Source organism: Camelina sativa, chromosome 3 (assembly GCF_030686135.1).
Source record: "Camelina sativa cultivar CO46 ecotype springtype chromosome 3, ASM3068613v1".
NCBI lineage: Eukaryota > Viridiplantae > Streptophyta > Magnoliopsida > Brassicales > Brassicaceae > Camelina > Camelina sativa.
Window position 1 is genome coordinate 28,800,581 of NC_141882.1, and position 10,948 is coordinate 28,811,528.

At 34.1% G+C, this 10,948-nt stretch overlaps 2 protein-coding genes across 2 annotated transcripts; one reads left to right on the forward strand and one right to left on the reverse strand.

The window, feature by feature from the left end:
* LOC104778128 (jacalin-related lectin 9-like) lies at positions 1 to 1,896 on the reverse strand. Its single transcript, XM_010502494.3, has 4 exons — positions 1,776 to 1,896; positions 1,287 to 1,501; positions 666 to 1,094; positions 1 to 461 (listed from the first exon to the last, which is right to left on the reverse strand). Exons 1-4 carry the CDS (start codon positions 1,819 to 1,821, stop codon positions 207 to 209), a joined length of 945 nt encoding a protein of 314 aa, XP_010500796.2. The 5' UTR covers positions 1,822 to 1,896; the 3' UTR covers positions 1 to 206.
* A 4,928-nt stretch (positions 1,897 to 6,824) lies between these two features.
* On the forward strand, positions 6,825 to 9,523 carry LOC147947813 (uncharacterized). The gene is made up of 6 exons (XM_087507461.1): positions 6,825 to 7,375; positions 7,487 to 7,785; positions 7,888 to 8,012; positions 8,285 to 8,617; positions 8,798 to 8,824; positions 8,915 to 9,523. Exons 1-6 carry the CDS (start codon positions 6,825 to 6,827, stop codon positions 9,521 to 9,523), a joined length of 1,944 nt encoding a protein of 647 aa, XP_087363587.1.
* The last annotated feature ends 1,425 nt before the right edge of the window (positions 9,524 to 10,948 follow it).

The following is a 10,948-nucleotide window of genomic DNA, read 5'->3' on the forward strand; positions in this document are numbered from 1 at the left end:
TACTGAAATAGGGCATAATTATCCCTGGTTTTATTACATTAGATTTGCAAACTTAAAGACACTATGTGATTTATAAATAAGGTCGGAAACAAGTACAGTAAAAGTAAAACATTTAAAGATACAATGGATGATAAGCCTTTTACAGTTTTTAAGTGAACCATATACGTTCTTCTGATAACCTTTTGCAATTCCGAATTACGAAGGAATCATACCGGAGAGAAATAAACACCGATAGCATCGAAAGCACCACCATCTCTCCCATGGAATCCGACAATAGCATTACCTTGACTCTCCAACACAAATTTGGTACCCGACACAACCCCATATGTGGGAGAGACTCTCCCTTTCGATGTTTTGAAACTTAACGACGTAATGACCAAAACGTAATGATCCGGGAATAGGATATAGTTGTGCGTACCCTCCACTGATGTCAAATATTCATTTGGATAGTCTATCACAAACTGCAGTAAAGAAAACTAATGTTAGTATACGCTGAAAAAAATAATAGAAATAATCCAAATCTAATAATTAATGTATATATAAAGACTGCTTGACTCATTTGGCTACTAATTTTGTTAATAAGTTTTGGCATATTAAAATTAGCAATTCAAAGTATGCGTATGGACAAAGAATACTAAGTTTAAGAGTTATTAAGATTTTAGGACCTCCTGTGTTTCTCCCTCCTTGTTCCCATGGTGACTTGTCACAACCTGTCCGTCTTTTTCATAGTCGGTGTCGATACTCCTTATAACAGTGCTAATAAAAGTAACAGACACCTTTTTTACACCGTCATAATTAGGACCATCATCCCAATATTCGCCTCCCCAACCACCTACGAGTTCTGACTTAGTAGGAGGAACTTTTGCAAAATATGCTCCGATGGAATTTAGGGCTTTCCCTGCGGATCCATGGAAACCAGTGATCATCTTGCCGCTTACCGCACCAAGTGAAAACTTTATATTACCCTTTGGATATCCAATCACTTCAGAAGTTTTCTTGTTGGTTTTGATTTCAAGTGCTTGCATCCCACCATTTTTGTCGTAGTAACCGTCCACGGATACAATATGTTCACTGTTTTGGTAATCAATCTCGAACTGCCAAGAAAAATGGTTTATACTTTGATAAGGATTTCCGGGACAACAAGTTAAATATGTGCCATGGGGGATCTAAAATATCAACAAAATTCACCTTTGATTTCACTGGCCATTGCAATTATAATGATAGATTAAAACTTTTGAGAGATTAAAGATTATATATAAAAATCTATATTTATTTTTAAAACATACCATATGTGTGAAACCATTACCCAAAACACCATGGATTGATCCATCTACAGATTGTCCATTTTTGACATAATCAAATTTGATGTATTGTATGCCTTCAAGACCACCTCGTATATAAACCTTTGCTACATTGTCATGGTCGCCTCCGTCATCCCACAGCTTCCCTCCCTTCCCACCAATTGCATCCAACTTTTGGGCCGTTGCAAATCCATTTGAATCTTCATATATAAAGTTGAATAACCTTCAATCTTGTCACTAACTTATATTGAAAACATTATTTTCTAGCAAAGCGTCAAACGAATTAAAAGTGAAAGTTGTAGCTATTATCTAACTTAACAATTGGTGCTATATACAATTTATGTACGTAATTAGATAAGAATTAATATATGCAAAACCCATGAAAGTGGCGTGTGTATATGCACTCTGTTCTCTTTAATACCACAAAAACATAAATGCTGTGATTTAAAACTGTGCATTAGGAAGCTTAGTTACCTAAAAAGGCTGAGGAGAGGAATAGAAATATATAAATGATAACCATGATCGCCGTGCTATGGTGATTGATGAAGAAGCTGAAGATCGGAATGCTTATTTATACAGGTTTTGGCTCTTTCACAGATGCATATTACTATAGTATATTTAACTAGTGGCCTCTAAGTCAATATATATATATATATATACATATATTAGTGTTTCTCAATACTCAAGTTTTCACCATTTTCAGTATTTTATCAAGTATACTATTTCTTAAAGAAAGTTGACTAACCAATAGACTCCTAGATTTAATCTTAAAGAACGTGGATTATATAATGTTTGGACATCAGAGTAAGTCTTCAAGAAGTACATGATGCAACCATAACATGCTTTTTTATTATTATTGAAACAAGATGAATATGGTTTAAATGAAAAGAATATTGCTCACAAGTTACAATCTAAGAAATTTTTTAGAAATGAATCATTGAAAATAACCTTTGACAGAAAAAAGAAAAGAAAGAATTTAGATTATCCACTTGAGCTAAACAACTTATCTCTAATATTAAGGTTAATGTGTGCTGCATGGACGTCCATCTGATTACATAAATATTCCCTGTCTGTTTGACAAAAAAATGTTTTCTTGCCTCTGTTCTTAACTTGAATACTCTCTCCGTTTATTTTTACTTGTTATTTTAGACTTAATTTTTTATTTTTATTATTTGTCGTTTTGTATTTACGATGTAATTTTATAGATCAAAGTTTCAGTTTTATCCCTAACTTTTAACTTATTAATTAGTTATATTAAATGAAATAATGTATTAACAAAAAACAGAAATTTAATTGTTTTTTTTAAATAAGTGTGAAATTGTGTAGAATGATAAATATAAAAGAGAGGGAGTATTAGAGAAAAGAGTGTTGAAATTTCTGTGATCGTGAAACACCTATATTTGTCAAGATATGTCATATATTTGTTGAAGATATGTTAATTTTTTTTCATTTTTTTTTTGGGTATTTTTTCACCTGAACTATGTGTCAGTGATAATTGGGTTTTACAATGTGATGTGGACATGCCCACACGAGATACGCCTACCTACACCCCAAAACGTATATCTGAATCTTTTTTTTCTTTACGAAAGAGATATATAATACCTACTTGTATTAAGCTAATTGACACTCGGATCTAGTGAATGAATATAATGAAACATGAATTTTGACTTTTGACATATATATATTCTTTTTTTTTGGTAGTGTATATGTTTTTGTGCAAATTGACAATATATATATATATATATATATATATATATATATATATATATTCTTTGTTTTGGTAATGATATATATTGTTTTTGTACAAATTGACAATATATATATATATATATAATTAGTTGCTCACTTTTCTCGCTTTCTTCATGTGTTGAATATTCCATTGTAAGATTTAAGTTTCTTAGGTCAAGATTGATATTAAGGTCTTGTTTGTTTGTTTAAGGATAGAAAAAATAGTTGTTACTGATCTAAGTATAGGCTGCAAAAAAAAAAATATATAAAGAAAATTATTTTTATTATTATTATTATCATTATTACTATTATTCTTATTATTATTATTTATTATTATTATTATTATTATTATTATTATTATTATTATTATTAGTTAGAATCTTGATTCTTTGTATCGAATGAACAGTTAATGTAAAGATTGAAAAAAATTATGTAAATAGCAAAATAAAAATGACAAAAGAACATTAAATATTTGAAACAATTGTTGGAGTCAATTATTACGCAAGAGGGATTAATTTTGGGATAGTTGCATTTTGTATACTTTTATTTCCCCTTGAATGCAATAGTAGATCCCATATTCGATATTTGAGAAACATAATTACTAAGGGTACTGAAATTACAGTTGACTCCCTTACGACCAAACAAAAAGCACAAGCTGAAATGACAGATGTAACCCGGAGGAAGTCTGTAATAGATTTATTTAAGATAGATTACAAATTGAGTATATGCGAAGACATAACAGTAGGTCTACTCCTTAATTATAGTTTAAATTTTAATTAAAAATTTTATAAAAAATAATTTGATAAACCTATTGACCAAATAATAACCACATAGACTTTCAGCAATGGAATAAAATAAATTTACCTATAAACAATTCAAATTAAGGGAGGAAAGGCTGATTAGGTTAATATTATATAATTTAGAGTTTTGCTTAAGTAGACTTCTCTGTAGAATATTCGTGGTTAACTTTGTTATGTCATCAACTATTAATATTATATTAATACCAATAATTTAACCAAACCGTTAGCTGAACCTAACCGAATTTGTACCTATTCCTTGTTTTTAACCTAACCGGATAATTTAAATATATATATACTTCTTTCTGTAGGTCAAACCTAGTTTTTACGTGATCTCTCTCTCCAAAATTTCTCTCTCCAAAATTTCTCTCTCAAAAATTTACGATATTGTGTTCTCGGAAATTAAGATTCTCATCATTTCTCTTCTTCGAATCTCAAGAACATCTCAGATAAGTATTACTTGGTTTATCGTCGACGATTTGCTTTTGTAATGCTGTAGCTATTTTTATTCGTAAATATATATGTTCTCATCGTTTTTTGCTCATTTTGCACACAGATATGGGGTTACACACCTACACTCAGCCATATTCTAGTTCTTTGCAAGTATGGAGTGAAGGTCCACCAGTAGTAAACTTTCTTGGCCTGATAGTTGGAATTCCTGACAAATGTTTCTGCGGAAGGAAAACCGTTATGAAATGTTCCACCACAGCCGACAATCTTGGAAGAATTTTCATTTGATGCAATAACCATGAGGTTGTTAGATTGTCTGGTGGTTTATTTGTTGTTATTATTTGAGTATATATATTATTCTTATGGTTTATTTATTTCTATGGTATAGGATGGAGAGGACCATATTATGAAATGGTGGGATGAGGCTATTATGCAAGAACTTCAGGCAATAAGAGGTGGACTTGCTGACCAAAGGGATTCTATTACAGCTATCCTGGAAATTGAGGAAATGCTATGGGTTCAGCAGGAGCTAGACAAGGTGAAAGACCAAATGAAAGAATTACGTATGTCAATTCGTCGTGTAAGGGGGGTGGTCGAGAATGTCTTAATCGCCGGTATAATACTCATTGTGGTATTAATCTCTTTGGTTTCGTAGATCTTTCAATTAAGTTCTAAAATCTGTGAACCTTTTTTCATCGTGTCTGTTTGTTTGAATGGCGTATTTATGTCTGTAATCTGTGAACTTGCTTCAGTTTCTATAATAGTTGGATGACTTCGTTGATTTCAATTCAGTTGACGTATACAGTAGACTGATAACTGTTTACATATTGTCGGAAAATTAAGATTATGAAGTGTACTCCTTAATCTGTGTAAAGAAGTCAGGCTTTGAAGTCTGCACATTGGTTTTCTTCGATGCGACGGTTTGTCTTACTAATTAATTATATGTATTTGTTCATTGCAACCGCTTCGTCTCGTATATATAACCCAAATACTGGGTCTTGCGATTATTTTAAAACTGCAACAAAAAAAGTATTCATCCTCTCTCATCTCTTTTCTCTTAAAAAATAGTACTTCATCCTCAGGACAGAGAATTTGGTGACTGTTCACGGACCGTTCCAACGAAGTGATATTGATCTTTAAGTTTCATTGGAACGGTCAATATAAATCATCACAGCCACGAGGAATTGGAGACTGTTCACGGATTGGGTAATAATAGATACTTTCTTTATATCACTTCCTTTTATTTAACTTATAAGTGTAGAATTCTAACATTCACGGTTGGGTAATTATTAGAAAATTTCTATTGAACTTCATCGAAGTTAACGATGTATTAATTCGGTTAATTAGATAGATTTGCATAGAAACAGGTTCATCATAGTTAAGTGAACATATACCATAGAAACGGGTTCATCGAAGTCTACAATGTATTAATTTGGTTGATTAGATAGATTTGCAGTTTAAAGTATATTTCAGTTTCCCAGGAAGAAGTCTCCTTGAGAAGTCTACGATGTATTAATTTGGTATGATTAGATAGATTTGCAGTTTAAAGTATATTTCAGTTTTACAGGAAGAAGTCTTCCTGAGAAGTCTACTAGATAGTACATGTTTTAATTTGATTTGATGGGCTTGCAGACGGTTTAGTTCCCCATGGAGAAGTCTGCCAGAGAAGTCGTAAACATAATCATTACAAGGTATAAATTAATCTGACGTTAGTTGGCGGTAATATTATATTTGTTTAAGAAACCGATAAGCGGGAATTGATTTACCGATAAACGGGATCCGGTTTTAAACGGGTTCTTAATAATTTTCCGATATTTTTTCGAGTAAAACGGTTTTGGTTTTATAAAACCAGGATTATTATAATTATGATAATTTTATATAACCTATAAAACTTTGATAACAATATTGTTATTTCTAATTCCGTCTTCATTTTCTTGTCAACTTTCCTCTTCCGCTTATCTATTTTGCTTATCACTAATAGTTGATTTTCCCATTACTTTTGTGTTAAACTTGAATCTCTAACTTTCAGATTGTCTTTTTGCTGACTTCGCTTAATGTTTTTGTACCAGATCTCGCCGAACTCTGTATTATCGAACCCCGCCGCTTCATCTTAACGTCTTCGCCGCCGTTTCATATTCGATTAAACTGAAGGTTAACTTCTTTCAAATTGATTTTAGACTTCCTTTTCAATTCAATTGTAGACTAATCGTATTTGTCTTCTTCTATCTCAATCCTCCGCCAAACCTAATCTTATTTTGCCTTATTTTGTAGAATGGAGGGGGCAAACAATCTAAATTTTCCTCGGAGGTTTTTCACGAAAGGAGAGGAGCCGTTGCTGTGTAAAAGCATCGGATATTACAGCAACGATACGAAGCTGTTTGATGAACTGTACGAAGCTCTCGCAAAAGATGAATGGGATGAGATTCGAGAGTTTCGACTGGGTCTCTTCTTACAGTTCAACCATCTCAAATTCGAATTGACTTCCAGACTGGTTCACTATATGCTCAACTTTCAGCTAGTCTGCAACAAAAATTACGAGATATGAAGTATGGTTGGGTCTAACCCATTAAGATTTTCTTTGAATGAGTTTGAAGCCATCACTGGACTTAACTGTGAAGATGTCGAGTCCTTGGAGCAACCACATGTTGATGTTACAGACGAGATGGAAGATTTTTGGGAGAACCTTGGAGTCAGTTTAGACATCGGTCCGAGTATTGATCAACTCGTCGCAGCATGTAAGAACGCTGTCGAGTGGGATAGAGTTGATCGTATTAGGTTGGGTTATCTAACCATCTATGCTAGGTTTATAGAAGCTAAAAAATCCTCAATGCCCACCCGTCTAAATATGGCTAGGCTAGTCATGGACATAGATGCATTTAATGATTATCCATGGGGAAGAGTTGCTTTCAAGAACCTCATCCATTATGTGAAGAAGGTGGACATTAATAAGAGTTACCAATTAGACGGATTTGTCAAACCTCTGCAGATTTGGGTATATGAATCTATGCCGGATTTTAGTAAGGAATATATGGCGATTCGTTGCCTAATAAACCTACTCCACCGTTGCTTGCTTACCGCGGTTCACGCGGTCGAAAATATGTCAAAGAGGGCATTCTAAGACAGGTACGCACAACAATATATTTACAATATTAAATTTGTTTAATGTTGCTGTTGGATTTGAATAGTTATACTGTTTTATATTAACTGTAGACTCGTTTCAACCACTTCAAGACCTATTGGTGGCATGAGTAGCCCTGTTTGGGAAGAGGATGAAGCAGATGACAAAATTGATAACATTATGAAAGCATTGACTGGAGATTTTGGTCGATGGAAGTGGGGGAGAGGCTTGTGGGAGACGGACGGTACTCATGCGTCCAACAATGCGAAGATGAAGGTGGAGGATAAGAAGAGAGCTGGTACATTTGATGAACCAAGTGGAAAGAGGCACTGTCCAGATACTTCAACGACCTTGGATATCAATATCTTGGATTCCATTAAAGATGAGCTCGGCATGTGAGGAGCAGCTCTGCTTCAAGAGTTGAAGGACGGATTCAGAAGTTGCGATTTGAAGTTTGACATGCTGAATAAGAAGGTGGAAAGCCTGGTTTCAGATCTTTCCAAAATGAAGGGAAATGTAACTGGTGCGTCAGTTGTCGATACCAACCCAAAGGAACAAAATGCTCCTGAAGCTACTGCTGAAGAGGAAGAGCCTAACACTAAAAAAACCACGGATATGGTTAGTTCTGAACACTTGAAAATTCCTACTACGATTCCTCACAAACACAATACCAGGTACAAGGGGAAGAAAAAATTGACTTATAGAGGTTGTCAACTTCTCAGACTTCTAATCAAGTGTATTTGTTAGACTTCATTATGTGAAGTCGACTTCAACTTTATGTTGTCTTTGTTTTGTCAAATTCGAGACTCTTAAACATATCTCAGATATGGCAGATTTAATTTTATTTGTTTACATCAATGATCATGTAACTTTTAAATCAAAATTTGCAGAAACTGAACTTTTCTCCATCTGTTACCCATACGGATAAGAAGGTAACAAAGGAGGGCAGCTCTGATTCATCTGACACTGATTCAGACCCACCTGTGTTCCTTCACACAGAAATCCCAACAGCAGCTGACTACACTGCCAGGGCTAAGAAGCAACAACCACGGGTTGAAGCTGTTATGCTTGCGGCACAGGACAGGACTGAAAGGGCTAAGAGATTGGCGTCAAGTCATTGTTCCCCATTCGTTGGTGATAACACAGCCAAGACTATCATGGGTGGTAAGTCAAATACGTCATCATACAATCCTTTTGATAAAGCAAACAAGGAGAAGAAGAAGGTTTTTCTTGACTTCTTAAAGGAAGATCTGTAAGTCTACTACATTTATGTTATGTTTCAAAATTCTACGTTTCAAAAATCTTGGGTCATATATGTTTCCAAACCATTCTTCATCCACACGACGTACAAGAACAAGGTTCCAGACAAATCCCGATGTTGTCTTTGGTGGTACGAACTGCAGACAAGAACAGTGTGGCTTAGAGATTCGGTAAGTCTACTAATAAACTTCTTGTATTTGTTTATGTTGACAGTCTTCAATACTATTTAACTGTGTTTTAAAACCCATGTGATTATCCAGCACATGGATGCGAGTTTGAATCTACTGAGACATCAATACACATTACATCCTGAGAGGTTTAGATCGGATAGAATTGCCTTCCTAGACGCTATGTTCACTCATATGTGGACGACGAAGTATTTTGACTTTGAAAAATCTGAGCCGAATCCTGATGGTTCTGGAAAACTTCTGCCGGCCGGTGCCTTCAGTTACCACACAGGTGAGTATCCACCGTATGCCCAGTATAACACACAGTGGGGTCTGGAAGTGGACGAGTTGTATGCGTCATTAAACTTTAAATCTCAGCATTGGGTTGCTATGTGGATATCGATTCCAATGAGACACATCGTTATCTGGGACAACATTCCCAATTGTTCTTTTGATGATGAGCTTACGACTGCAGTTCACCCGATAGTTGTGATGGTTCCGTATGTGTTGCGGGAGTTAGCCAGTCATGACCACAAACCGATGTACCCGTACGAGAAGTTCACCCACGAGGGAGTCACAACGGCAGTGCCTCTGAATAAGAAGCCAAGTGACTGTGGTGTTTTCACATTAAAGTACATAGAATGTCATGCACTCGACTACCGTTTCCTTCTACATTATGCGACGCAAACATCCCATGGATAAGGGAGAAGCTGGCTTGTGACTTATTTCACGAGATTGAGTGTCGTGGACCAAATGAGTCAAATTACACCGACGATTTTGGGCTATATGATCCTCCCCCAATTCGAAACTAACTAAGAACTTGTTTCTTTATTTAATTTTTATGTCTTATGTATGACTTATTAGGATGATGTTTTGTTTCTGTTGGGGGATCTTGTTATTTTGTGGGTTGGATATATTATTTATTAACTAGGATGATGGGCGGTATCCATATATTTTTTGTCGGATCCTCCTTATTAACTCTATGTAAACGAATTAGTGTTATTGTATCCATAATTATCTATTTTCACTTTGTCTTTCACCTAACATCTCAATACTAAAACAGTGGTTCATCCTTTTGTCCACAATTAATGCCAATGCATCTATACAGTTTCAACAATGCCAACAAAGTGTCAAATTTAGAAACTTTCTCGGGGAATGTGTTACATTTAACAAAAATCAATTTTATTAAAAATTGATAAAATAATACAGATTGTATGTTTATTTGTACACTTGTTTGTTCCTCATTAGTTAGTTATTAAATTATTAATTATTTGTAATCTCCTCTAAATAATAGCTTACCGCGAAAGTCTACTAGACATCTTTATGAAGTTAACATAAAGACTTCGAATGAATTTTGTTGTTCAATAGACATGTAGAACTTTTGTTCTCACGTAGTTAAATTTTGTTAAACTATGATTATTGGTTGCTATCAATATTGTGGGATCTTTTTATTACTATGATGTAAACGGATTAATGAAAATGTACTCGTAATTATCTCTTTTACTAAAACAGTGGTTCATCTTTTTGCTGTCGGACCTAATGCCGAGACATCTACAAAGTTTCAATAAATGCCACCTAAGTGCTTTTTTACCTGCCATCCCGCTGATACTCCCTCTACTCTGTGATGGGAACCCGAGAAGCAACAAAAAATAATATAAAATGTGACAGATTTATTAACTTTATCGGGGAATGTGTTATTTTCAATTTTTATTAAAAATTAATAAAATAATATAGAAAGAGAGAGAAAGAGAACGAGAACCGAAAACGGTTCATTTTTTTCTTTTTTTTTTGGTCGCCTCTGTTTATTTTTACACTTGTCTTGTCCTCATTACTTAGTTATTAAAATATTAATTACTTGTAGTATTCCCTAAGCCATAGCGTACAACGAAAACCTAGTAAACATATTATTGAAGTTAACTTATAGACTTCTAATGGATATTGGTAAGTAATGGACATATAGAGTTGACAATAGAAATAGAAATAGGTATTCATTATTCATGTAGAGTTGACAACTAGAAAATAGAAATAGGTATTCAGTATGCATACATTAAGTTAAAAAATAAAATACAAAAAGGAATTTGGGTGATGCAACTAATCGTCGAGACGGACATGAAGTTTGCCCCAATC